This window comes from Gigantopelta aegis, chromosome 4 (assembly GCF_016097555.1).
Source record: "Gigantopelta aegis isolate Gae_Host chromosome 4, Gae_host_genome, whole genome shotgun sequence".
Classification (NCBI taxonomy): domain Eukaryota; kingdom Metazoa; phylum Mollusca; class Gastropoda; order Neomphalida; family Peltospiridae; genus Gigantopelta; species Gigantopelta aegis.
In genome coordinates this window covers 100,135,585-100,163,581 of record NC_054702.1, presented here as the reverse complement: position 1 = coordinate 100,163,581, position 27,997 = coordinate 100,135,585, and the positions used below count along the sequence as shown (strand labels likewise).

The 27,997-nt window shown below is 35.1% G+C and overlaps 1 protein-coding gene and 1 long non-coding RNA gene across 6 annotated transcripts; one reads left to right on the top strand and one right to left on the bottom strand.

Moving 5' to 3' along the window:
• The first annotated feature begins 4 nt into the window (after positions 1-4).
• Positions 5-23,573, top strand: LOC121371572 (dihydroxyacetone phosphate acyltransferase-like). 4 transcript variants are annotated; one of them, XM_041497571.1, is made up of 14 exons: positions 5-160; positions 10,231-10,430; positions 12,390-12,566; positions 14,026-14,155; positions 14,508-14,711; positions 15,727-15,878; positions 16,133-16,278; positions 16,977-17,197; positions 17,738-17,995; positions 18,588-18,667; positions 18,951-19,091; positions 19,635-19,846; positions 20,279-20,340; positions 21,764-23,573. In XM_041497571.1, the coding sequence occupies exons 1-14, from the start codon at positions 124-126 to the stop codon at positions 21,844-21,846; spliced, it is 2,103 nt and encodes a 700-aa protein (XP_041353505.1). In that variant the 5' UTR covers positions 5-123; the 3' UTR covers positions 21,847-23,573. The 4 variants fall into 4 exon arrangements, with proteins under 4 accessions (XP_041353505.1, XP_041353507.1, XP_041353503.1 ...); XM_041497573.1 differs by lacking the exon at positions 5-160 and adding an exon at positions 1,948-2,622; XM_041497569.1 differs by lacking the exon at positions 5-160 and adding an exon at positions 7,752-9,011.
• On the bottom strand, positions 18,054-27,991 carry LOC121371573. 2 transcript variants are annotated; one of them, XR_005957808.1, is made up of 3 exons: positions 27,170-27,991; positions 19,650-19,827; positions 18,054-18,135 (listed from the first exon to the last, which is right to left on the bottom strand). It is a non-coding gene; the product is annotated as an uncharacterized LOC121371573 (long non-coding RNA). The 2 variants fall into 2 exon arrangements; XR_005957809.1 differs by lacking the exon at positions 27,170-27,991 and adding an exon at positions 26,232-26,655.
• Positions 27,992-27,997: the final 6 nt, after the last annotated feature.

The window sequence follows — 27,997 nt, the reverse complement described above, 5'->3', positions numbered from 1 at the left end:
ACCGGTTAAACATCAGACCATATTCTGTGCCCATTATGATTACAGTTTTTAATTGCTATTTTGTTGTTGTCATCTGATGTGTAACGATAAATACCTGTTTTAAAAGCATTAAACATAGTGATTATGACTGACCAATCTAGAAATTCGTGGATTACAAAAGGTGCATTGCGTTATCAGTTTCATGTCATAGTCATACCAGCTGAGTTCGGTCCTCGCTCAAAATTAAACGTGACAGTTGCCGAGCCCTAATGCAATTTGATTTATCTTTGAGGTTGATTATTTTATACTATAGTGGACATTTCCATCGAAAACTGCCCCATTAAGTTTAACAAGAAAAAGCCACTGCACATGTAATCCCATATTATATATCTACCATTAATTGAGTGTGTCATGTGATTCACTTCTGTGCATAAAACGGGGAGTGTTTGTGATCAAGTTCGCATGGGGAAGGCGGGGAGGGATGGGGAGGTTTTGTAGTTTAGGATACACTAAAAACTAATCACTTTAACATCTGCATCAAAAAATTGCAAAAGGAAAATGTGTTTCATTGCATCTAAAAACTAAATTTAATAGCAACAAAATAGTTAAAGCTGCACTCCCTGTAATATTTTTTATTATTTAAGCATTTAGAATAGATGATCCAGTTCTGTTTGGTCCACCACATCACTATAGTTTGGCAATGCTCACTTATCTACATTATCTAGGTCAAATACAAACACAATGGCCAGCTTTGTTTTTCTTCATTTAGGGGGACACCAGTAGAACTGGTGCTGAGCTTCTCATGTGATTTGGAACAAACTGAACTGTCTTGATTGAGGGGTCATCTCATATCTCCAGAACATATTTATATCCATAGATGTATGGTACAACACCTTTCCAGGGGTCGGTGGAGGATTTGCCTTGAAATTTTGACAGTGGCCAGTGGGTTAGGCATATATGTTACCTGTAAGGGGTGTCAACAATTAAATGTAATGCTCTAGGGGAAGAGGAAGAGGGCGCTGTTTTCGATTTATGAAACATTTATCAAGACTATGTTATTTTTATTCATTACTTGGACCTAAAAAGGTGGGTTTTTTTAAAATGTGCAGTCTGTCTAGGATCGATCCCCATCAGTAGGCTCATTCCAGTCAGTGCGCCATGACTGGTGTATAAAAGGCCATGGTATGTGATATCCTGTCTGTGGGATGGTGCATATAAACGATCCCTTGCTAAAACAAATGTAGCGGGTTTCCAAGGTAGTGTTTTCCCCAGCTTGTTTTAGCATGGTGCAGCACCATGCCTCAATAGTCTAGCGCCTTCTTGCCTTAATCAGTGCCATGCTGCCCTGATATTAAAACAAGACTTTTTCAATAATTAATTCTAAAATTGCCTTTATAAAACACAAACAAATATATATCATTAATTAATAAAATGTTCCTGTTATATATTTTGCAATTCATTTATTAAAGCAAGCACATTATTACATTTATTTTTATTTCAATTTAAAATAGTTTTTTTATCTTTAATGAAAAAAACATGCTCTGAAAATAGTGAAAATGCCTCAAAAGTGTCTAGTCTACCATGCCTTGCCAGATTTCTAGGGAAAACACTACAAGGCATGTGTGCAGGAATTTTAGTAGGGGTGGGGGTTATAGACTGTGTTGAGCAAAGTATATATGGGGTCGAGAAACTAACTTTTCCTTGTCCATACAAAGAATATTTATTTGAATTTGTTGATTTTAACACTCCTGAAATTAAGAAGTGAAAACGTTCAATGTCTACTTTAGTATATTTTATAAAACAAATATACATGATTAATGCAAACTAAACATTGAAAGTTCTACTAACACTTTATAAAATATTAATTCTGAAGTAGGAAGGTACGATTGTCGATAATACGTTGTCAAGATCAAACCGGTTTTAACAAAACACCCTAGTACCCTATCCTCAACTGAACGTTCTTTGCACAATGCAAGATTTCTCATTTAATCAGTTTCAAATTCACTAACGCACATGTTAACTGAAACTGACAACAGGCTGTCGTTTGTGCTTTTCCGAGCAATGGCGATCTCTGTTGATAGCAAATGCATGCAAGTTTTTTTTAAACTGCATTTGAGCTTGTATTTCATATTTGTACCTGATGTTATAATATGATAACCAGAGACTAACTTTAAGCATTGTGCATATCATGAAAAACTGTGATCCGTGCTACCCCATAAACCGATCTATTTATTTTTTGAAGGAATAAGCATACGATTGAACACTGACATCAAAATACTTTTGTTGAATTAAAAAAACTTTCCCAAAAACAAAGTTTACAAATGAGGAAATGACAAGTAAACATTCAAAATATTTTTATACGTAGGGAAATGTATACACGACCCCCATTTTGCACTGTGCACACTATATTAAATGTAATATTAAACAAACCTAAATAAACAACAGGTTCACGCCGCTGTCATTGTCGAAGTCTCATCTTTGGTGACTTCATGGTGCATCACTCTTGAAAAACAATAGCCTGGTTTACGGGAATAGCTGGAAAATGTCAACATTAGACTACGACATGCATTTAATCTCTTCACAACAGAAAATGGCATGGATATTAACATTTGTTGGTTGATTTTGACAATAAAAGTGAACAAGGTAAAACATTATTTCATCAAATTGATCATACATTACAATGCATGTGTGCAGAAACCATTTTCTGTTAATAGGCCGGTTCACTCGAGGATATATCATTTGTTATTTTTGATAACACATACTTCCAAATACATATACATGTGATAACATTTTAAAGATATAAGACTGCTCCTAGGTGATGACCAGGTCACCAATTTGATGCCATACCATCCAATGAAAAAAACAGAACGGTCAAATCGATCACTCCGTGACCTGAAATTAACTTGTCTGTGACACACAAGTTAACTATAAGCACAAGGGCCTGAAATATGTTTTTGTTGGAAAAGGTATTTAAATTATTTTAAAACTTTTTTTTTCAGGATATGTAAGAAATAGAATACAAAATTTGTGTCTGTTAGATATGATTTATCTTTTAACTTGTTTAACAATGTATCCAATTTGTTGTAAGATAAATGGTATACAATGACCACTAATATAGTATTGTCCATTTATCTTTTACAAAATGCAAGTCATTATCAGATGCAGTAACCATTTTTAACTGCAGTAATATGCTTTCACAAGAAATGTAGAGTGGAAGCCATTATCCCAAGTAACAAACTATAAGCAGGCATGGATTAAGAGATTTGTTAAAAGGGGTGGGGCTATCAAACATGGTAAGAGGTTTTTGAACAGGCATTTATTTTATTTATTTATTAAATTGACGGGAAAAAATGGGAGGGTGGGTGGGACATGTGCCATTCTGTGCTGCCCTGGATCCGTGCCCAGGTACTACGTCTGATGATTATTAATAATAAAACCTGTGTTAAGCAGTCGTCAAAGGGAGTACAATGTATTTTTTGTAAACATGGCTGCTTAATGCGTGGTCAGTTTGTAATACCAGTACATGTATATTACATGATTTGGGAGAATAAAAAGGTAGCCTCTTAACACAGTTTGCTGCTTAAGCACAGTATATAGATTTCTCCAGCTAGAAAAAAAGGGTACTTTGTAAATTATAAGCATAGTATTATATATAATTTATGGCCATGTTGTACTGTGATACTAGTCATGTAAACAGAATGACATGTTTAGAATAGACTCGATGTGCGTTTTGTGACTAAATGTGAAATGTTCTGCTTAGTGGTACAACATCTACTAATATCATTTACTAATTATACCATTGAAAAATAGGATACTATAACAGACTTTACTTCAAAAGTGAAGTTCTCCATATTTAATAAGGAGTTCCAATGTTGAAAAAAATATGGAAATTAATTTGCCTATATACTAAATATAGAGACTATGCAGAACCTGTGGAACAATTATGGTGGAAACATTTTGATGCTAAGATGGACTTGGCCATTATAATCTGACACATGAAAATGTAGAGTTTAGTAAAACTGGACTTAAACACATATAAATTATATACTATATAATATATAATTATACAATGGCATATTTGCAGCAACCATTTAAAACTAGAACCATTATCCAAGGATATATGTATTGAATACAATTGTGTTAAAAAAAAGAAAGAAAGAAAGAAATGTTTTATTTAACTATGTACTCAACACACTTTTATCTATGAATATTAGGTATCCAACGTATTGTGAAAAAAAAAAAAATAGTGTCACCAGAATTGCATAACTGAAACATCATCTCTCCCTCAATCTCTCTCAACCAACTTTGGAATCTTTGATATGTACAAGTTTTGTTGGTTTCTTCCTTGAAGATAACGACGTCTTTAATGGTGCTCATGGCAACTAATACACATGCTTTATTCCTGAAAAAACTCATTCAAATTATAATTAATAGCTATTAAAGGCATACTGTCACAGATTTAAGGACCTTATTTCTCTAAAAATGGAAAATAAATAAATATTACATTAATTGTTAGAAACCAAATCTAGCTATCGCATCACCTTAACTGAACCATGATGGAGTGAAATCCATGTCAACCCTCTCAGCAATTTTAGTTTTTGAATTATGGACCATTGCCATAATTCGATTATTTTTACAATATGGTGGTTATGAAGATGGTTGAATAAAGTACATTTAGGGATAAATCAAATTATTTTTGTTCAGGTACTATTTGTTAGACCATTAAATAGGTCAATGGTCTATGACAATATGCCTTTAATAGTATGAATTATACGTTTATAACACAGTGATAAAAAATTACCTATAAGTTGCAAGGATTGAACTTAAGAATAGCACCAACAGCAATTGCATTTGTGAATCAGTTGCCATAGGTCAGGGCTTTACCATTCTTGTAACATGAAGAAGTTTTTCAACAATACCTTAATAATAATAATATCAGTGTTTTTGCCAGAGGGTAAAATGGGTATGGCGCCGTACCCAAATTTGTTTGCAGATTTTTTTGTTTAACTTCACCTTTTGACAAAATTAATTACTTTTATCATAAATGTATGATTTTCTTTACCCTAACACTAAATGTAACCCATATTCTTTCTTTCCATACCCCTTGTTGACTGTGGTTGTATTCAATTCCATAGCACCATACCCAAAAGTTTCTTCAGCTTGTCTGTAAAGATGGTTTTTATGTCCCCTTCTGTGAATTTCTTGCTAATTTTTAGCTCTAGCTCCTTCTGGGCATGGATGGATGAAAATATTTGTCTAGCACAAGTTTCAAACTATCCGCATTAAAGTTTTCAAATCTAAAACGGGAGTATGCCCACTGCAGACCTCAATTAAGAATTATTTTGTACATATACCAAATGATACAAGTTGAATACATTGAGCCCAACAACTTTTTCATTGTATAATTCTGCAGTGTTCATAAAATGATTGAAACAGTATATGGGCCCTTTGTAGATCTTGCTCTGAGAAGGATATGGATGGCTTCCATGAGGCAGGTGAAGTGCTGGATTCTCAGCCAGGCAAGGCAAATAGTAATAGTAATGGAGCATATATCTATACTCAGAAGCTTTCCAGTGATTGAATGTGTTTTCAATATTTCTCAAATGCCTCTTCATTGTGTATGGGGGTTTAATATATTCTTAAACATTGGTCTATTTTGTTAATCATGTGAGCAATGGTAGCTCTTTCCTTGGAACCACAAATCCAGGAGATTTTTGACAATGCCAAAGAGAGTTCCATGCATATTGAGAATTCTTGGAAGGCTCTTAAAACTGAATGTCATTTTTCTGCTAGCAGAAATCCACTAATTTTCTTCATCTCCTTGTCCAAAGAACCGGAGCATATATACTCATGGCCATAAGAAACTTTACAAACGAAAATAAATTTTAGAATGTGAAATGATTCATATATCCGAACGTAATCAATTGCACAAACAATCCTATAATCGTAACCTACTTTTTACAGTATATTTGAAAGAGAACGTTGCGTGCTTTTCAGGTCGTGAAAAAAACCCAGAAATCACATTTTTCACTACCTACAAAATTAACACATGCAATGAAGGTATTAAAATGAGCCAACATTCAGGTAGGGTATGCATTTGATAGAAAACCACCAAAAGAATGCCACGACTTACTGCAGAACAACGCGAGCGTGCCATTGGCATGATACAAATGGGGGCATCTAACGCTCATGTCGCAAGGCCGTTTGGATGTTCCAGAGTTGCTGTTGGTAACCTGAGAAATCGATACCAACAGACAGGTCGGACCTCGGACAGGCCAAGAATGGGTAGACCACGAGTCATAACTGTGTGGGATGACTGATGCCTACGAACATTACACCTACGTAATCGGTTTTTGACAGTGACGTCATCAGCGGCAACGGCATTCGGCTACCATGTGAGCAGACAGACCGTGACAAGAAGATTACGTGCTGCTTGTATCAGAGCCTACAGACCGTACCGTGGGACCACATTAACAGATCAACACCGTCGGCTGCGACTACAATGGGCCAGGCAGTTGAGGCGTTGGCAGATCCGTGATTGACGAAGGGTTCTCTTTACTGATGAGAGTAGGTTCTGCCTTTTCCGTGGGGATGGGAGAGTGAGAGTGTATCGATGCAGAGGAGAACGTACAGCCCGTTGTTGCATTAATGAAGTCGAACCTTTCGGAGGTGGTAGTGTAATGGTGTGGGGAGGAATCTGTGGCAATCAGACCACCGAACTTGTCATCATTGAATGCTCAACGTTACAGGGATGAAGTGCTAAGACCAGTTGTGGTGCCATTCCTACAGCAGCAGCCCCAAGGTATCACATTCCAGCATGATAATGCCAGACCTCACGTTGCTCGCATTGTCCAGGACTTCCTCCATCAGAACAATGTTAACGTTTTGCCATGGCCTGCACGCTCTCCTGACATGTCACCTATCGAACATCTTTGGGACTACCTTGATCGCCAGATTCGACACAGACAACAGCCCCCGCTCAACAGACAACAACTGCAACAATTCCTGGTTGAGGAATGGCGACACATCCCGATTGACGTAATCAGAAGGTTGACGACGTCTATGCGAAGACGTGTGCATGCATGTATCCAAGCTCACCGTGGTCACACATGTTATTACAGTCAGTATGGAGTCTGAAATACCAAATTTTGCTAGACTTCGTTGTGTGACATTTCAATGTAAAAGTGGTTTTTGACCCCATGTGTGACTTTCACATTATTACGCCATTGTTACATGCAGTCACGTTGTTTTTGTTCCTGATTTACATTTGCTATTGAACCATTAAACTAGATCACAAACAATATTATTCTTATTATTTGCCATTTCCAACCAGATTCAAATATAACACTTGTAAAGTTTCTTTTGGTCGTGAGTATATGTAAACTATTGACAGGATTGTACCTTTTAATTGCACTAATTTTCTTATAGTTTCTGTCCCTTTCCAAAATACTTCTTATGTGAGTATCCTGAGAAGTTGAGATTAAGATGTGTTTTTTTCATCCAGGTTGGCACTGTTACTCTTTTTATCCCAATACATCTAGAAGGTTGACATTCAAAAACAGACGAATCTTTCTGAAAAATCTTGAACTAAAATATAATTTTTTATATGCTGTGAAAAAACAACCATTTTTTATTTTTTTATTCCTGTGATATCCCTGTTTCACAATGCTTTCTCTGGTAAATGTATTTTTATTAGTTTTGCAACATCACTAAATTCTACACTGGAACTGCTACACTTTAATGCAATAGCACTAAATTCTACACTGGAACTGCTACACTTTAATGCAACAGCACATAATGAAAGCAAATCAAATTGATACCATATAGGCATTGAATACATTAACCATTATATAACTTAAATTATCATGCAGCCATACTTCCTGTGACCCAGTAACCTTTGTCTGATAATTCAAAGTGTTGTTATGTTAAGTAACTGCCTGATAACACCTCTGTTGTTAGCACAATACCTTTGGTGGTGTTGTCAGATCACTAGGAAATGAATATTGTGCCTGACAGTGTGTTATCAGGTTAGTAAAAATGAATTCTGCACATGACAGTGGGTTGGTTGCTTATTTTTCCAGCATCAATTTCCAGCAATATATTGTGTTGAACTGCATATATTAAATAAATATTTCTTTTACACTTTCCTTTTATGTTTCAATTCTCTCTTTTCTGCCCCCATTCAGAACCAGGCAGCATTTTGAATTAAACATTTAAATAAATTATTAAAAAAACATGTAGCTTTCTGCAAAGAATGTTTGCATTACAACAGCTTCTGACATCACATTGCTATTGGCAAGATGTGATGCAGAAAACAGCAATGTAGAAACCACTCAACAACCAGTGACATAGATCTTTTTCAAGACTGATCTAGACTTGTAGTTATTTTCACAGAAACAGGTAAAACATATACTGTAGCTTGAAAGGATGGGGGGAAAAAAATCAGGTTACTACGTTTTGATATTAATTATGTTTATTTGGCTTTGCTTGATAACACTGTAGCTGGCCTGTTTACAGTTTTTTAAACCTCACCAAATAAACATCAAAATGTAACCTGATACTCTGTTTATACATTGTAACAACTAGAAAAATCCATGCATGCCTACCATGATTGTACTCTAACCATGTAGTATGTATTTCCCAGCTTTTTTATGTTGTCTTTGTGTGTGAAATTTACAATAAAATGGTTAGCAAAGACATCATTGTTTCATATTAATTAGTGCCATTTGGCAACATTCATGAATAGTGCTACCATATATTTTTTCTACAGTATATTTTGTCTAAATTGGTGTTAACAGAGTACTGTAAATTGTGATACAGAACACTTACATATATTTATAATGTGAATTTCAAAAGTTCTGTTATAAATCTTTACATTGTGCTTTTACAGTGAAAAATAAGGAAAACTAGATGGAATGTGACAGACTATTGCATTAAAAATATGTTAAAACGTGGATTTGTTTTTGGAATTAAGTTTCTTTTTTCACGTAACAAACGCATTCATGCTACTGGAATATGGAGACACCTGGGAGGTAATTAGTAAACATTAATTACAAGTTATGTACATGTAAATGATTTGGATTATCATCAAATTAGTATTCTAATTTAGACAGCATTTGTTTATATACAAGTTTTTAAATGATAATAAATTACTTTTTAAAGAATGTTTTTACTTTTTTTTGTCATTTATGACATAAATATTTTAAAGCTTTCTTTAGAGACTACATTTTTTTGAATACCGGTACTTTTTCTTGAAAGACGATTTTAGACATGTATGCCTATGTTATTTAAAGAACGAACTACAGTGGACTCTCTCAAACCTAGCATCAGTGTAAATCATAAAGTCTTGTCTGGTGACATTAGCTTGGGTAGCATCTGTCTAAACCAGCATTCTGTGTATACCAGCACATTTTTATAAATCCCCTTGAATCAGCTTTCGACAGTCCCACACCCTTTTGTTTAGTATAAGGGGCTGTTAAAATATTATGTAACTCTATTAGACAACCTCCCTCCTGTAACACTTTGTAATGCTAGACCATACATCCTCCCTGAATATTACGTAACAGCTGGAAAGGATCCTTCCCCCACCCCCACCCCATTGTCACAGTGACTGAGCATTTATGAAAAACACAAAACAAAATAAAATATTTTGGTAATAAATTTATTTAAAAGGGGTGGGGCAAAATGAGAAAAAATTAAGACAATTTAAAAAAAAATCTCTACTTCCAAAAATGCTATAATGTATGGTATTTATACATGTAAGGTCATAGATGGTTTATATAATTTGTGAATGTCATTAATGTGAGTGCCCCATTTGTTCCCATGGAGAGAGTGAAGATTACTATAGTGCATGTACATTTAAACTGTATTTTCTTCACAACTAATAGACCATTTTCAACTAAGTTTGGTGGGAAGCTTCCTTGAACCATTGAGAAACAAAGTCATCAATTTGGTCATCCTGACCCCAGTTTTGGCCCATATATATATACATGTATGAAGAGTTCTGGAGAAAAAAAAGGATAACACCATTTTATCAAAGTCGTTATTATCTGATTTTCATACTTGGTTTTTGAATTTCTATCCTTTACTTTACTTATTTCAACTTAAGATCGCCCACGATGGACTTGATATGTTTTACATAGAAACAAAAAAAAAGACCTTTTGCAGAAAATTACTAAAATGGATTTATCTGTTTTTGCATCTGACCTCTTCATATATATATATATATATATATATTATTTTTTACTTCAGATGATCCTAAGTTTGTGTCTGCCAAGCAGAAGGACATCTTCACAGACTGTCTGGACGACCGACGCCACTCGAGTGACTTGAAATGGAGTTTCCGTCCTATAGATACAGCAACGTCGTTTAAGCAGGTGACACCACGAACACCGGAGGAGATCAAACAACATGTGATGAACAGCGACCGGGTCAAGTATACAGTGGAACAGGTGAGGGGATACACCAATCTAATTAAAATTAACTCCACTATTACATGTGGATCTAACAGCAGCCTGTTAGAGCTCTTGTCCAGTTGACCTTTCATTCGACCAATCAAAACCTTACTTGCAAAATCATGCCAGTAATTTAAAAAGAATTTGAAAACATTCGGCATTATGTCGAGGACATATGAAATGATTTGGGTGAATTACAAAGTATGCCGGAAACTAATTTCATATAAAATGTTATATAAAATTTGTTTTAAGATGAAAAAACCCAACCCGTGATGGTATAGCCATAAAATCTGTTTATACTAGTATACAATCCAGAGTTTATTACTGCACTTTTCCCCTGTTTTTCTCAATGTTGAAATAGACCAACAAGTTTGCCTATTGCATAAATAATCTCGCCCGATATTTTTAGAATTTGTATGCTCCTGAATAACGCTATAAAAGGCGAAGTGTAATTGGTCGATATTATAAATTGTTATTTATAGATGAAATGTCACCTAGACATGGGAGTCCACACAATGCTGTTAGATCTACTGGTTAAGACTAGTAGAGCTAATTTTAATCAGATTGGGGATACACTTATCATCTGTGGTTATATGGCATCAGACTTATGGTTAAGGACCACACAGACAGTAAATCCACTGCTGTCAATCCACGGGCTGCTCTTTTCAATTACTCTATTCAGTTAGCAGAAAGTTTGTTTTGGTTTAACGGCACCACTAAAGCACATAGATTTATTATTCATCAGCTATTGGATGTCACATTTGGTCATTTTGATGTATTGTCTTGGAGAGGAAACCCACTACATTTTTCCATTAGTAACAAGGGATGTTTTATATACATTATGACACAGAATGGATAACACATACCATAGCCTTTGTTGTACCAGCAGGTATTTATCCAGGCATTCTGTGGGTCTGAACATAGGCCCCTTCCCAAAAGCAAATGGTACTGAAAATTCCCAATATCTATGCTAAAAATTCGAGAAAATATATATTTAATTATGTCTGTTATAATAAATTAATTTAACAGTGGTGTACTGCATCATTCAGCATGTGAAAAAATATCCCAAGTATGATTTACTCGGCCTAATTTACCCAATCCCATCAGATAAGGGACCCTGGCAAATAATGCTGGATAAATTCACGATCACTTGTGGTGCAATTTCTGGAACGACAACTAGTCCAATAGGCTCATTGACTAGGATCGATCCTAGACTGAGAGTGCATCACTTTACCACTAGACTATGTCCTGCCCATTGTCCATTGTTAGCAGCAAGAGATCTTTTATATGTACCATCCTACAGTCTGGAAGAAGAAATAGCCCAATGAGCCCACTGACGGTGATCAATTGGTTATGTCCTGCCCATGGGTTCATATGGTGTATGAAAATCCTGAAAACGTTTGACTATAGCAATATGTTTTAGGTATGGAAAACATGTTAAGAAAGTTGCAGGTCTGGAAGAATGGAGAAAACCCAGTCTACTGTACTGTTAGTAAACATATGGGGTCGAATTTACAAAGCTTGTTTTTCACTTAGACGTGTATAACTACATACATTTACAATGCTTAAACACCAACGTTTAAGAAAAACAGGTTTCGTAAATTCGGCCCATGAAGTTTTGAGCTCTTGTTGTACACATTTTAGAGTTAGTGATTTATAAATAATATTTGTATATTAATGAAAATATACTGTATGAAAATGTCTGAATGCATGTGTTTTATAAATCTGAGAAAGTTACATACATGTAAGTGCTGATTACTGATGGAATTTAAAAGGAAACATTAATATTAATATTAATATTAGGAGAGTGATTCGTGTAACTGTTGCAGTTTTCACCCTAGTGTCATAGTACAGTTTTATTTATAATTGCAATTACATTGATCTGGTTCATCATATTCTGTATAAAAAAAATAAAAAAAATTGTTATGTGAAAAAATACTTTTTATCCAATTTCAGGTTTCCTTAGAAATGCATCTCCCAATTGATGAGGTAGTGGAACAAGCCAGTTCTATTGTGGATGAAATGGCTCACAATTTACGAATGGGGGCGATTCGAGGCTTTTCTTTCTTTCTCATCAAGATATTTAAGCAGTTGTACAGGAGAATTTATGTGAATGAAGAAGGCATTGAAAAGGTGGTTTGTTATTCCTGATAAGATGTTTGTAACATTTGCGTAAAGAAGGTGGTCTAAAGATATATATGTACTACTGATCATACTTGAGACTAATGGTGTAAATAAGGAACAAAGGAATCTTTTGAAGGCTGAATATGATGCTGTTATTCACACCTTGACATTTCATGTAATTTTTAAAGTCATTACCAATCAGATATTTTCATTCCATGTTGATGTTATACTTATATGTAACTTAGTTGATATACCTTAAGCATGTTGACATGTTCACAGACTTTAATTTTTCGGAAGCCCTGGAAAGTAAAAAATTGCACTATAGAAATTTGCACTGCTCAAAATAACGGGGTGCAAGGTGGTGGTGGTAGTGTGGAATTGTACCCCTCAAGATTAAATGCAGATTGGATATGGTAAATTGAAAATGATGCAGTAAGAACTGCCTTGATTTGCACACCTATGATTAAATGATGGGTTTACACGGGTGCAGCCATGATCGCCCCCTACAAAAACAAAAGGGGTCAGTGGTTAGATAATGTGCTTTTTATGCCAAACTATGTGTATATATTTTCATATAATATTTCGAATAAACGCGAACGCAGCATTAGTCTCTATTTGTCATTTGTACATCTACTTTGCACATGCTTGTTTTAAGCCACTTCCGTTGGATTCCATAACCGGCTTCATTTTTGTCAATCGGAATAGCTTGCTCCTTTTCGCTTCCTCCATGTGGCCAATGTCACATGATTTCTAGCGTGCGGAAAAAGCCGACCAGTCTCGATTGACTGTTCATGGAATATCGCTTACTGGGTATATCATAAAGGACCGTTGAAGCGCTAATTAACTGTTTAACTCTATCTTTATTTTTGCTGAATATTTAACAATGTACTGTCATTACAACTCCTAGCAATAGCAATAAACTGGGTGCAGTAAGCCTCGGCAGACGATTGCGATTTAGTTGCATGTAATATTTTTTATTGTCCCACATACATAATTAGCCATTTTATCAATGCGTTCAAATGGCGCCAGTTAATATACATATATTAATGTGTTGTCAATGATGTTGTGTGTGTGTGTGTGTATATATATATATATATATATATATATATATCCCTAAAAACAAGACCCATGAAATGCACTTCACAATGTGGATTTAAAAACGGGGCAGAACTGATGGATACATTAAAGTAGTAACTGAGCATGGACACCCATATTCATTCAGAAATTATGGGTTAGAAATAAATTACTTTAAAAAGAGTCTTAATTTTGTCATAATTATTTTGGCTAATTGAAACCTGAATTTGGCTACTGACTTTTGGGTCAAATTAGCCAAATTGCTAATAATGTTTTAAGGCCAGCTTAAACCATGACTGCTACTTTTCCTGTAAGTTACTACTATTCTTTTAAGTTACACATGTTTTGAAGTTGTTTTAAAGTGCTGACTGCTGTCAACTGATATTCATTGCAGATTCGCTCCACCATGAAGGAGTACCCAATTCTGTTGATGCCCACTCACAGAAGTTACATGGACTTCCTTCTGATGTCCTACATCTTCTACTCCTATGATTTGCCAATGCCAGTTATTGCAGCTGCCATGGGTACGTGCTGTCTATTAATACAATATACTTAATAATTCCAGTAACATTTTCAAATATCTACTTCATTTTAAACCATATTTATTACCATAAAATATTAATAGTAATGGATTGGTCAGCAAGTAATGCCAGTATTAAGATATCTCCATAAATCATACAAATACAGATGCAATAGTGTAGTAATTAAAAAAAAGCCCACCTTAATATTACTGTCAGATACATTACATGACACAAAAATATAAGACCCATAAAAATGTACATGTGCATATATACATGTACACACACATGTACCCTCTCAAACACAAACTTTAAGATTTTTTCCTGAAAAAGCAATTATTAATTTTGATCTTTACAGATTTTATGGGCATGAAGTTCTTTGGCTGGCTCCTAAGAAACAGTGGCGCCTTCTACATCCGGCGTAGTTTTGGTGATGACCAGCTTTACTGGGCAGTGTTTACTGAGTATGTCCAAACTCAGATTTGCAATGGAGATCACCCTATTGAGTTCTTTGTGGAAGGGACTAGAAGTCGTACATCAAAATCATATCCTCCCAGGTTTGGTGAGTGTACTTTGTTTTTTTTTAAATTGTATGAAGAGATTATTACATGAGCAGGTGTGTGGTAAGAAATATATCAAACAGGGTTTTGATTTGTTTTAATATGATTCTCAAGCAGTTAACGTATATTTCCAGCAGTTCATACATGATCATTTATTTATTATTGTCAAATATTTTTCTATACCTACAAAAGTTCAAATACCTGCTTTTGTTGTTTTTACCCATTTCAAATGCATCTGAGATAACCAGGGCCCGTAATTATAAAACTTTGAGTCCAGACTCAATCTCTAATGACGTCACACGCACACAATTTGTATGGCCTTATCATAACATTAGTGTCTCAGACTCTGTTAGAGTCTTGAGTCTAGACTCTAAAAGTTTTATAAGCACCAGGCCAGGGCCCAAATTTTCAAAGCTAGCTAAGTGCTATGATATTGTAAAATTGTTGTAGTCTATGGTGTATGTTATAGTGATGTCATAGCCTATGGCAGGTTTATGATATAGCTTTGAAAATCTGTAGCCAGGTTGTTAATTTCACTATGCTACAAGAAATGTCTACAGAGGATGGTTTTACAACTGTGTGTGCTATTTCTTTGTCTTGGGAATGACAGTCCTACTGAAGTTATAAAAATACTACCACAATCTTGACAAAATATCCTTTGGACTCAATATATACTTTGAATATACTTAGAGGATAACTATGTTGTATATGACCATTTGCAGATGTTAATGCTGGTATTACTATTGCAAATTGAGTTTTACAAACAATATGAAACTGAGGCTATAAAACAGATATTTGTAGCTGTTGTAGGTTCATTTTGTTAATACAATTCTGACATACATGTTGATGTTTTTAACCATGCAATTCCATCTTTATGTCTGTTTGTGAATATACAGGTATATTACTTTTATCATATCATTTTTAGCATCATAAAGCATTTTTTCATTCCTTTCAACCATTTACAAAGAACTATGTTAATGTCTGAAGTTGAAGGAGTAATTGTTTTCTCTCATACAGGAATGTTATATGCCTCCCTAGAGCCCTACTTCAAGTCTCACATCAATGATATCATGATTGTTCCAGCCAGTATCAGCTACGATCGCATTCTTGAGGAAACGCTGTATGCCTATGAACTTCTTGGAGTCCCAAAACCTAAGGAATCAGCATCAGTAAGCACAGTCTATATTTCATGACTTTAAAAATAGTTCAGTGTGTAAGACCAAAAAAAAAACCCCAAAAAAAAGCAATAATTAATTTAATAACAGGGATGAAGCTTTTTGTCAGAATCTTTTTAAATATGTTGATTTAATTTAACTGACTCCAGAAAATTACTGGGATTAATTTTTATGTTTTCTTTTTCTTTTTGTGCAGAATTCTTTATTTAATTTTAGAGGATCACTAATTATGTCTATTTTTAATTCAGGGTTTGTTAAAGGCTAGAAGTATTCTCCAGGAAGATTTTGGAAATATTCACATTCATTTTGGAGAGCCTCTGTCATTGAGGCAGTACATGGATGGCAAGGTGGATCGTAGTGCCCACAACCTAGCACCCAGGTTAGCCTGCACTAAGTATAACTTTAATCATATTTACTTAAAGTGGTTTAGCACCATGCTCTCTTCTATAGGCCTATCTTTTTCTCTTCCCATGATTGTTCTACAAAAGATTGGTATGTTTTGTCCTGTTGGTGTGAAAGTGCAGGTACATAACCCTTTGCTGCTAATAAAAAAGAAAATCTTATGTACAGGCAGTTTCTTTTTTAATATTTTAGACAATGTGTTTGATACTTTCTTATAGAAATTTAACCTTTTCACTGTAAGTGATTTTGCTAAGCGCTATTGGTCATATTTAAGAAAATGGCTGGTAAATGACTATAACTGAGAAATTAAAAAAAAGAAGAAAGAGTGTAAAGGGAAATAACTCTTTGGACTAACTAGCTATTCTGCTATGCAGTGCATAAATAAATTAAATTGTATTGAGACATACAACACAGAATTGCCAACCACGGATAGAGAATGTGTGACGTATCAGTGCAGTGAAGAGATTAATGACTAGGACCCCATTTTATGTGGCGATCTTAGTGCTAAGATCATCTTAAGTGCATAAGGTAGTTATGCACTTATGGGTCCGGACATTTTGAATCTGTTCTTTGATTATTTTTTAAGCTGTAGCCTGACCTCTCAAGCTTATTTCATTAATGTTGGTTTGAATGTGTATGGATGACAAATCTATTACCTGTAAAGACTAACTTTAACACTTGCATTTTCAGATACATTGCAAGTTTAACATCAGAAGAACAATTGCATTTGCAAGTCCTTGGTCATCAGATTATTTTGCAGCATCTAAAGAACATGATTATCTGCCCCTGGTCATTGGTGGCAGCAGTACTGATGCAGTGCAATGGTGGCGTGTCTGTGAGACATATTGTTAAAGAGGTGGAATGGCTCAAGAGACAGGCGTCAAATCTAGGAGCTCGTATTGACTGGCCAGGTAATATCGAAATACAACCTTTTTGAGCAAACATTTCATATTGGACCCTTAGGTTCGTGGTTTATGTGCTTGACGTGCTAATGAAAATATTGTAAACCTACAAGCCCTGTGGCTAGTGGTTTGTTTTAGAAAATTATTATATGTTTAAGCATGATGGCTAAGTTAATTTAGGTAAATGATAAGCACATGTCATCATCCGAGCTAGGCTGACATCAACACTGTCAAAACAATTAGTAACTAGGTTCAACTCTTTGTGTGTTTGTTTGTTTATTTTCCTGAGGATGTTCATTTTATGCTGAAAAATGTTTGAATATATTTTTATGAACATTCAGTTTTAAGAAGTTTTCACGGGAATTTTTATTTTTATTTTACTTTATGAGGCTGAATTTACAAAGCCTGTTTATGTCTTACATGTGTGTAACTATGTACATTTACAATGCTTAAACACCTGCATTTGAGAAAAACAGGCTTCGTAAAATCGGCAGTGTGTGCCAACATGAACACTGATACCGTAACCAGTAACAGTGTGATTTACTTCAGGTAATGAGAATGCTGATGCTGTGATCCGAGCCAGTCTGTTGCTGCACAAGAACATCGTCACGGTGACCAGCGATGATGTGGTGGAGCTGCTCCAGATGACCCTGCCTGCTACCTCCGCGAAACAGGACCAGCTGATGACGTCAGCCGCGCAGACGTTGCTGTTATCTCTGTACAGAAACCAGCTGTTGCACGTGTTTGTCAGGGTGGCCATGATCTCTCTCTCCATCAACTCGTGTCCATTCGACTCAATACAGCTAGGTAGGTAAAGGAAAGGAATGTTAGTGACACCCCAGCACATTTTAAACTTATCTCTGTACAGAAACCAGCTGTTGCACGTGTTTGTCAGGGTGGCCATGATCTCTCTCTCCATCAACTCATGTCCATCCGACTCAATACAGCTAGGTAGGTAAAGGAAAGAAATGTTAGTGACACCCCAGCACATTTTAAACTACAGCTATTGGATTGTATTGTATCGTGCATAGCATATGGTTATTTCAACTGGTCATTTAGGTAATTTCGATTATAAAAGCAGCAAGGGGTCTTTCCCATAGGCAGGTCAGTACATACCTTGGATATACCATTTATGGGGTACTGGTTGAAATATGAAAAAACTTGGAAGTTGATTATGGTCAATCGATTTTGTGACCCATTTAAAAAACAGGATTGGTTAAATTTAATATTATTAGTATTTTTTTTAATTGGGTTTGTTTATTTGTTTTTCACTTCTTTTCATTCAAGAATACCGCTTAAAAAATTTATATATGGAAGGGTAATAATTTAAAAGTATGAAAAATACATTTGCCAACTCTGAGCTTCTTTTTAAATTCTATTATTCTTTCTTATTTTTCAGATGACTTGTTTGAAAAATACTCATTCCTTGAAAAACTGCTCTGTAAAGATTTCATCTTTTTGCCTGGAAATACGAAAAAGGTAATTGAGCATTTTGTATGCTTCGTGTAGTGCCATGGTATTAGTTTTCCTATATTTGACCACATATTGTAATACAGTATTAAAATTTCAATCCCAGGCAAATAATACAATTTTAAAATAATAAAGATTTGTCTGAGAATTATTCATTGTGTGTCATTTGTTATCTTTGAAAACAAATAAATATCTCTATAAACATAATGATGCATGTTACCTTGTTGGAAGAATGTTTTCGTTTTGAATATTTCACAGAAAAAATACTGAATTGATGTTAATTATATTCCAGGATTTTGACAATTCCCTGGCCATGTTAACCCATGGATGTGGTGTGATAGTGGAGAATAATCAAGTACTCATCAAGAAATCTGTCAACAAGTACACCACATTCTTCAGCCAGATGTTTGAACCTTTTCTACTGGGATACTGGGTAAGATGATCATGTGGTAGCCTGTATGTAAGGCAAATGAAAGTAATACTGGGTTAATGACCCCTCAGCACGTTTTCAAAATATGGCCATTTGGTGTCTAATTTGTGGTTATTTTAACACTTTGGTCAACAGAAAGAAAGAAAGGAATCCTACTGCCAATACATGGGTTACTTACCCCTAATAAAAAAGTGAGGAATCTTTTATATACACTTTTCCATGGACAGAACAGTACATATTGTGGCTTTTGGTGTATTAGTCATGGGGCACCGGCTGCATCAGGGTCCCCAACAAATAATTAATTTAATATGACCTGACACATATTAAACAACATGAGTCTTAAAAGGCCATCTTTTAATGCTCTCTTTGGTAATGGCTTCACATAGTTTTGACTGTATTAAGTTCTTTTTATAAATGTTCCTTTCCAAGAAAAACCCAACAACATTAAAACAAACATTTCTTAACCGTCTGGAATGGTTAAATAATTCAACCTACCTTTGCAATAAAATGTACAGATAAGTGTGGTGTTTTTTTTGGTTTTTGTAGATTGTTTGTCGCTACCTGTTGTCGATGAGTCCCGGTGTGAATGGCAAGCCATTGGCGCGGCCACCGAAGGTGATGGCAAAGGAAGCTCAGCTGCTTAGTGCCCAGTTGCTAAGAGATGGAATAATAAAGTATCACGAAGTTCTCTCCCTTGACATGATGAACAACGCCCTTCTTGCTCTTTACAATATGGGAGCTGTCAAGAAGGAAAAAAGGTAAATATTAAACTGTAAACAAATTGAAATTACTACAATGTTTAATGTGCTTCTAGGAAGTGGATCAAGCATGGTCACTTTGAAAGCAGTCAATGGCTTTGTGTTGCTGAGGTGAGTAAGGAGAAAGGAAAATAGGCAACAGATGGTATAATTATTCTCTTGAATTCTCTTGCAATAAATGTTAACACAGAGCATAATAATTAATAGAATTATTTATCTAAGGCTATAAGTTATTTTTCTACTGTTTTAGTTATATTTTTTTACCTTTTTTTTGCCCCTTGTCACTATCAGACTCACACAAGAGTACCATAGGTGTTTCTTTTCTGATTGTGGTGGCAGCCAAGTCAACAACTTCCTCCATAGACATCAACCGTTGTAGATGAAAAAATCTCAACTATTATACGTTTATTATTCATGTCATTTGTGTTTCAGACAAGGGATTACCTACAAATTCCCCAACATGATTCCACTCTCCAAGATTACGGATGACTTGGGTACGTAATAACCGACTCTTTTTATACTTATATGTCCATTTTGAACTTTTACAGAAATGTGTTTAACCATGCCTTTTGGTTAGACTTCCATGACACTTTTGTTCAGTTTACCTCTACATGTTATTTTATTATTATTTGTTCTTGTCCGAAAGTGTTGGATTCAAAACATTGGCTTCATCTTAACAATGAAGGGTCGAGAAGTAGGCAAGTGGTAAAGCATTTGCTTGATGTGCGGTCGGTCTAGGATCGATCCCCGTCAATGGACCCATTGGGCTATTTCTCGTTCGAGCCAGTGCTCCACAACTGGTGTAACAAAGGCCGTGGTATGTACTATCTGTCTATGGGATGGTGCATATAAAAGATCCCTTGCTGCCAATTGAAAAGAGTAGCCCATAAAATAGTGACAGCGTGTTTCCTCTCTCAATATCTGTGTGGTCCTTAACCATCAATCTAATTAAAATTAGCTCCTATTACATGTAGATCTAACAGCAGCCAGTTGGAGCTCATGTCCACCAATCAAAACCTTACTTGCAGAATCATGCCAGTGATTTTAAAATAATTTGAAAACATTCCGAATTATCCTGAGGGTATACGACATGTTTGATGTGCCTTATTTAGACCAGCAGAACTAATTTTAATCAGATTGCTAACAACACTGCGTAGTCTCCAAAGTCCAAGTAACATTTCGTCTGTAAATAATAATTTAAATATTGACTAATCACACTTCACCTTTTATAACGTTATTTGGGAGCATACAAATTCTAAAAATATTGGGTGAGTCTATTTTAGTGGCTGCAGTACAGCGAACCATACCAATACATACGGGATGGGTTATCAAACATGTTTTAAGGTATTCATAACTCACACGAAACATGTCGTATACCCTCAGAATAATTCAGAATGTTTTCAAATTATTTTTAAATCACTGGCATGATTCTGCAAGTAAGGTTTTGATTGGTGGACATGAGCTCCAACTGGCTGCTGTTAGATCCACATGTAATAGTGGAGCTAATTTTAATTAGATTGCTTAACCATATGTCTGATGCCATATAACTGTAAATAAAATGTGTTGAGTGCATCGTTAAATAAAACATTTTCCTTTTTCATCTTAACAATGAAAACCAAACACTTCTATGTTTAGATATGTGGATATTATTTCATAGATATTTAATAATATCATTTGATTTGGCATTTACAACTCTGTGATTAGCTGTATCCATTTAACAAGTGTTGCTTAGGTTGCAATATAGGCTTTAACATGTTGCATAATTTCTGTCATTTATGACCATACGGTGAAAATATTGTTTCTATATGCTGGAATCACAGTAGTGCAATATGTACATTTTCACTCTTCATACCATGTGAGCTTTGTATAGTTGGTTTTGATCTGTTTAAAATAATAATATATTATTTTTTTTTGCAGCAAAGTTTATTGAAGTTCCTCCATTGCCATCTGTTAGTATCAACGTTGACACCAAGACTGTGACAATAAACGCCAAGCTTTGAATGGTATTAAATATCAAGCTCTGAATTGTGTTGATATCAGATACCATGACTGTTACAATAAATTCCATTTCATCTTTGAATTCATCTGCACTAAGACTGTTGACTTAAACACTATATTGTGTTGATATTAGATGCCAGTTCTGAATTATGATGCCAAGCTCTGAACTGTGATGACTATAGACACTTAAGAGCTTGTAATAATATAGTTATGCCAAACTATTGTTCACTAGTCCCTTTAAAGGCAAGCAGTTTACATTTAGTATTGTTCATTGTAGCAAACACCGGTTACAATATTTAAATAATTTATCAACAACTGTTGTACTTTGTGGACATTTTTAAAACATACATGAAGCTGAATGTTTCTAGAAAACTTCTGCACTGCAATTTGTATCACTAGTCTTGAGAAGCATCCAGAAGACATTTTCAATCATCATTTATTATAATATTGTTTTAAATCAGTGTTTGAACAAATAAATGTTTATCACTTGCATAAGATGGCATTATAGATAGTTATATTTATATTTCACTTGGATGCACTCAGGTTTATGAAATCTTCATCTTACTTAAAATGTGTATACTAATAACTACAGTTATGTTAAAACAAATTATGCAAGGTATATTATATTAAAAATGTATACAGTTTTCCTGATAATAGAGGATAATTTGAAAGTTTCAAAAGTACAAAGAGCCACTACAATAAAAGATATGTGAGCCCATTCTTATCAAACCTTTAAATTTAAGTCTGTACTAAAGACTTCACTGGTATCAGTGTCTACACTTTAATTATATGTTATTTGTATGTGTGAGACTTGGTTAGAGCCGTGGACGTTCAAGTTTATTTACACAGGGTCTGTCATAACAATCACCTGTCTGTAAAGTGTTATACTGATAGAAAGAAATAAGGGATCTGACATTACTGACATTCAATCCCACATTACTGACATTAAATCCCACATTACATCTTTGAATGTTATACAAATATTACTTTAATATTACTACACTAGTAATTAAATTTGACCTGTAATACCTAGTGTTTCCTTATTTCTTTCCATCAGTATAGTTTAACCTGTTAATGAAGACCACCTGCCTTTGGAAGTCAAACATTGAAGATCTTCAGGATGGTCTTTATAGAACGTTTCACTCATTAAACCAACTTCATAAGTTGTTGATATCACTTATTCATTGCGATAAATGTTTCCATTTTATAACATCCTGTGGCATTTGATGCAATGTTTATTTTTAAAAATATTTTAGAAGCTGTTTGATAAGGTGTGTGGTTATATAAGAATTGTTGGTCATTTTGTATTATATGTATAACAGTTACAAATTGTATAAAATTGTGTATCCTTGCAAAGTGATTTTATACTAAATTTGTTACTGTTATATATACATAATTAAATTCATAAAAAATCACAGACAATTCTTATAATTACAAACAACAAAACTAAATTTAGTTACAAACACATTGTCACATTAATCTGGGGCAATGAATTTTTTTTTTATTCCTAATATATATATATTTAAAAAAAACCCCAAAACCCCACAAAAGAACCTTAATTTAGTTAAAAGTACATATAAATTACATTCAACGTCCTTTCATTGATACTGGCCTCGGTGGCTTCGTGGTTACGCCATCGGTCAACATGCTGGTAGGTACTTGGTTTGGATCCCAGTCAAGGCATGTGATTTTTAATTAAAATACCGACTCCAAACCCTGAGTGAGTGCTCCGCAAGGCTCAATGGGTAGGTGTAAACCACTTGCATTGACCAGTGATCCATAACTGGTTCACGAAAGGCCATGGTTTGTGCTATCCTGCCTGTGGGAAGCACAAATAAAAGATCCCTTGCTGCTAATCGGAAAGAGTAGCCCATGAAGTGGCGACAGCGGGTTTCTTCTCAAAATCTGTGTGGTCCTTAACCATATGTCTGACGCCATATAACCGTAAATAAAATGTGTTGAGTGCGTCGTTAAATAAAACATTTCTTTCTTTCTTTCCTTTCAATGACCTGTTTTATGTAATGACGTCTCGCATGATCGACTTATTATGGTATAATTTTTTTAGGTTTATTAAAGGATAACATTCAGTTATTGAGTGATGTGGTCCATTCAGAATAGAGTAAACCCTATAAAGTGGAAAGTTTATATTATATCTACAGAATGCAGTGATGTGTATAATTGTAAGCATGAAACACAGTCTGCGATGATGGTACCAGCAGTGGCTGCTGAAAATCTTCATCTACAAATGAATTATTAAAAGAAAAAATTCAAATTCCCTAAAAGAAAATTATTTTTTTATATTGATTAAAAATCACATATATTTCTTAACAAACCCTAAAATAATCACCACAAATATGAATGAAAATGAATTGAAAGGCATAATAGAATATTCGGAGAACATACATTTATCAATGAAAAACATTACCATCAGTTGTTTAATTCATCTTTATGGTAAAGCTGAAATGTCTATTCATTGGATTGATTCTATAGACTTGGATAATCTTCATAATAGGTACATTCATGTTTAAAATATTATTTGTTTTTAATGAAGTCATCATCATGATATCATTACCTACTGTATTATACCTGTAAAATATGTATGCACTTGATTGCTCATTATTTGTTTTTACATATTAATATACATACAAGATAGCTGCTTTACACATGTATGTTTGTAGAAGTGTCTATTGTATACTATCTGTTTGTAATACATGTATTATGAATATTAATTTATTGAAAAAAAGTTAAATACACGTCATTGTTCTTGTAGTTTTTACTCACTGTATCAAAGGTTATGTTATATGTGCACTCCTGTCTGTGGATATAAAAGATCCCTTGATTTAAAAAAAAATGCTACACAGGACTCGGTTTCAGTTTTATATGAATGATGAATGAATGAATGAATGAATGAATTGATGGATGGATCAGTGGATGAAAAACTACAACCCAGTATGAAACCCCCCCCAGTATTGGCTATGGATTTTCTAGTATTAATTGGAATGAAAGATGGTTATAGCTGGTAAGTAAATAATATGCTGTGGGTTTTCTGTTTTTTTAAAGGAATCGGTCATAGGTTTTAGTAGTCCACTATATAACTGGCGGCAAAATGAATTTTACTATCTTAGTTTAAAGGTTTTAGTAGTCCACTATATAACTGGCGGCAAAATGAATTTTACTATCTCAGTTTAAAGGTTTTAGTAGTCCACTATATAACTGGCGGCAAAATTAATTTTACTATCAGTTTAAAGGTTTTAGTAGTCCACTATATAACTGGCGGCAAAATTAATTTTACTATCTCAGTTTAAAGGTTTTAGTAGTCCACTATATAACTGGCGGCAAAATGAATTTTACTATCTCAGTTTAAAGGTTTTAGTAGTCCACTATATAACTGGCGGCAAAATGAATTTTACTATCTCAGTTTAAAGGTTTTAGTAGTCCACTATATAACTGGCGGCAAAATGAATTTTACTATCTCAGTTTAAAGGTTTTAGTAGTCCACTATATAACTGGCGGCAAAATGAATTTTACTATCTCAGTTTAAAGGTTTTAGTAGTCCACTATATAACTGGCGGCAAAATGAATTTTACTATCTTAGTTTAAAGGCATTCAGTCACAGATTGTTGACCTAATTAATGACCCAACAAAGTATTATCTGAAAATATATGCATTTGATTTGTACCTAAAAGTACTTTATTTGACATACTACCATTGCTAATTGTGTATCATGTCATCCAAAATTTTGATATTTTATGGCCCTAGAACAATTTGAAAGGGTCAGGCACTTCATTGTTTCCCTAAAATTATTTCCCTCTCCACCATTACAAATATTCTTTCTTCCTTGCCTATTGGCCTCTTTATATAATATATATTTTTACCAACGTTGTATGACATCCATGTGATACCCTCATGCTTGATCATGCTTGTCCTTTGTGAAAACAGATGTGAGAAATATTAAACTTTGTATGAATTGAACATCACAAGCAGATGATTAGGCCTTTAGGAACAATGCGTAGAAGTGGGGGCTGGGGTGTGCACAAGCATGTACTTATTTTGTTTATAATATAAATAGTAGGACCATATATATATATATATATATATACACACACACACACACACACGTATATATAAATTTCCGGGCTCAAGCTCTCCTCCCCCCCCCACACCCCCCACCCACACACCCCACCCATATTCCGGTTCCTATACTCAAGAAATCCATGTATAGCTTCTATTTTTGGAAAATGTAGGTGGCGTGAGTGTGTTGCCCGTGTTACATGTGAAATTAGTGTGTGGAATGTGAAATTGATTACAGCATGTTTTTGTTATCTGCTGAGAAATGTACATATGGAAAATACGAGAAATAAACATGCATGATCTATATAAAAATTACTTTATTGATGTTATCAGTCGTCTGTAACTTGTACGCCAATTGAACTAGCAGCTTGTTGTTTCAGAGGTACGCAACCAGAGAAAAAGAATGCGTGTTTTATGATGCTACATTGAAACGTGGTAAATGGTTTGTTGGGATTGGGGCGGGACATAGCCCGGTGGTAAATAGGTCGCATGTCTGTCTGTGATCGATTCCAGTTGGTGGGCCCATTGAACTATTTCTCGTTTAAGCCTGGTATGTGCTAGCCTGTCTATGGGATGGTACTTACCAAAGACCCCCGACTATATGTCAAAATTACCAAATGTCTGACATCCAGTATTAATAATAATAAATAAATATGCTCTAGTTGTGTCGTTAAACAAAACAAACTTATAGTTGGGATAGGATGGTGATACTGTCACATAGGTTACTCTAGCCAGAGTACTCTGACGTTAAGAGACCGGCCTCGGTAGCGTCGTGGTTAGGCCATCGGTCTACAGGCTGGTAGGTGCTGGGTTCGGATCCCAGTCGAGGTATAGGATTTTTAATCCAGATACCGACTCCAAACCCTGAGTGAGTGCTCCGCAAGGCTCAACGGATAGGTGTAAACCACTTGCACCGACCAGTGATCTATAACAGGTTCAACAAAGGCCATGGTTTGTGCTATCCTGCCTGTGGGAAGCGGAAATAAAAGATCCCTTGCTGCTAATAGGAAAGAGTAGCCCATGTAGTGGCGACAGCGCGTTTCCTCTCAAAATCTGTGTGGTCCTTAACCATATGTCTGACGCCATATAACCGTAAATAAAATATGTTGAGGCGTCGTTAAATAAAACATTTCTTTCTTTCTTTCTGACGGTAAGAGAGCTAGACGGACATTTGGACGGTTATCACGTTTTCTTACTGTGCATATGTCCGTCTAGCTCTCTTACCGTAAGAGTACTCGGGCTAAGGTTACTCACCTTTATCATGTCTCCGCCATGGCTTGGACGGTCCTTTATTCAAAGCTATGGGATTGTGATATCTGTCGGGGTTTTTTTTTATGTCTGTTAGAATGTACCAACGACATGCCTGGGAATCGAGCAGGACTAAGTTCACCAAGACCTAGCCCTAGTATGCTGACGATAAGAGAGCTGTAGTCCGTCCCATCATTCTATATACAAAAAAAAAAAAAAAAAAAAAAAAAGTAAATAATTTCAGTTTGGTTTGACGTAAGAAAAAAAAAAGAAAGTGTTTTGGAAATAACAAAGAAATACAATTTGTGTGTTTTCAATTTACAAATCAATTGGTTTGGAAATAAATAACTAAAACAAGTATAAAAAAAAGAAGAAGAAAAAAAGCGATCCCTGTGGGACATTTGGACGGTTATCAACGCTCTCCAAATGTCCACGGTAAACCAAATTGTCACTTGGGGGCTAGTCTTAACCAAATGTTAAAGTAGACTGAGCACTGTAAAACCCCGGTCACACTGTCGAGGATTAGGACGCCGGGTTAGCCACGGATACGATCCGGCATCATTCGTGACAATCCATTGTGATCCGTAGAGGTCCGTAGCTGTCCGTGAATATGTCCAAAAATTCATCACGGATCGAACAACCGTAGTACATGCTTAATGATCCGTAGAAGAACATAATGATCCGTTCTAATCCTTAATAAACAGTACTTAAACCGTACTTATCCGTACTTAATCGTAGCAATCCCCGGCCTCAAGCCCCGGTCACACTGTCAAGGATCAGGACGCGGGTTAGCCACGGATACGATCCGGCATCATTCATGACAATCCGTAGTGG

Excerpts from the sequence above, each read along its gene's own strand:
- LOC121371572 (XM_041497569.1), top strand. The coding sequence starts at position 8,921 with ATGTTAAAACGTGGATTTGTTTTTGGAATTAAGTTTCTTTTTTCACGT. Across the intron at positions 17,198-17,737 it reads AGCTCGTATTGACTGGCCAG|GTAATGAGAATGCTGATGCT; the intron begins GTAATATCGAAA and ends GATTTACTTCAG. Across the intron at positions 17,996-18,587 it reads ATTCGACTCAATACAGCTAG|ATGACTTGTTTGAAAAATAC; the intron begins GTAGGTAAAGGA and ends CTTATTTTTCAG.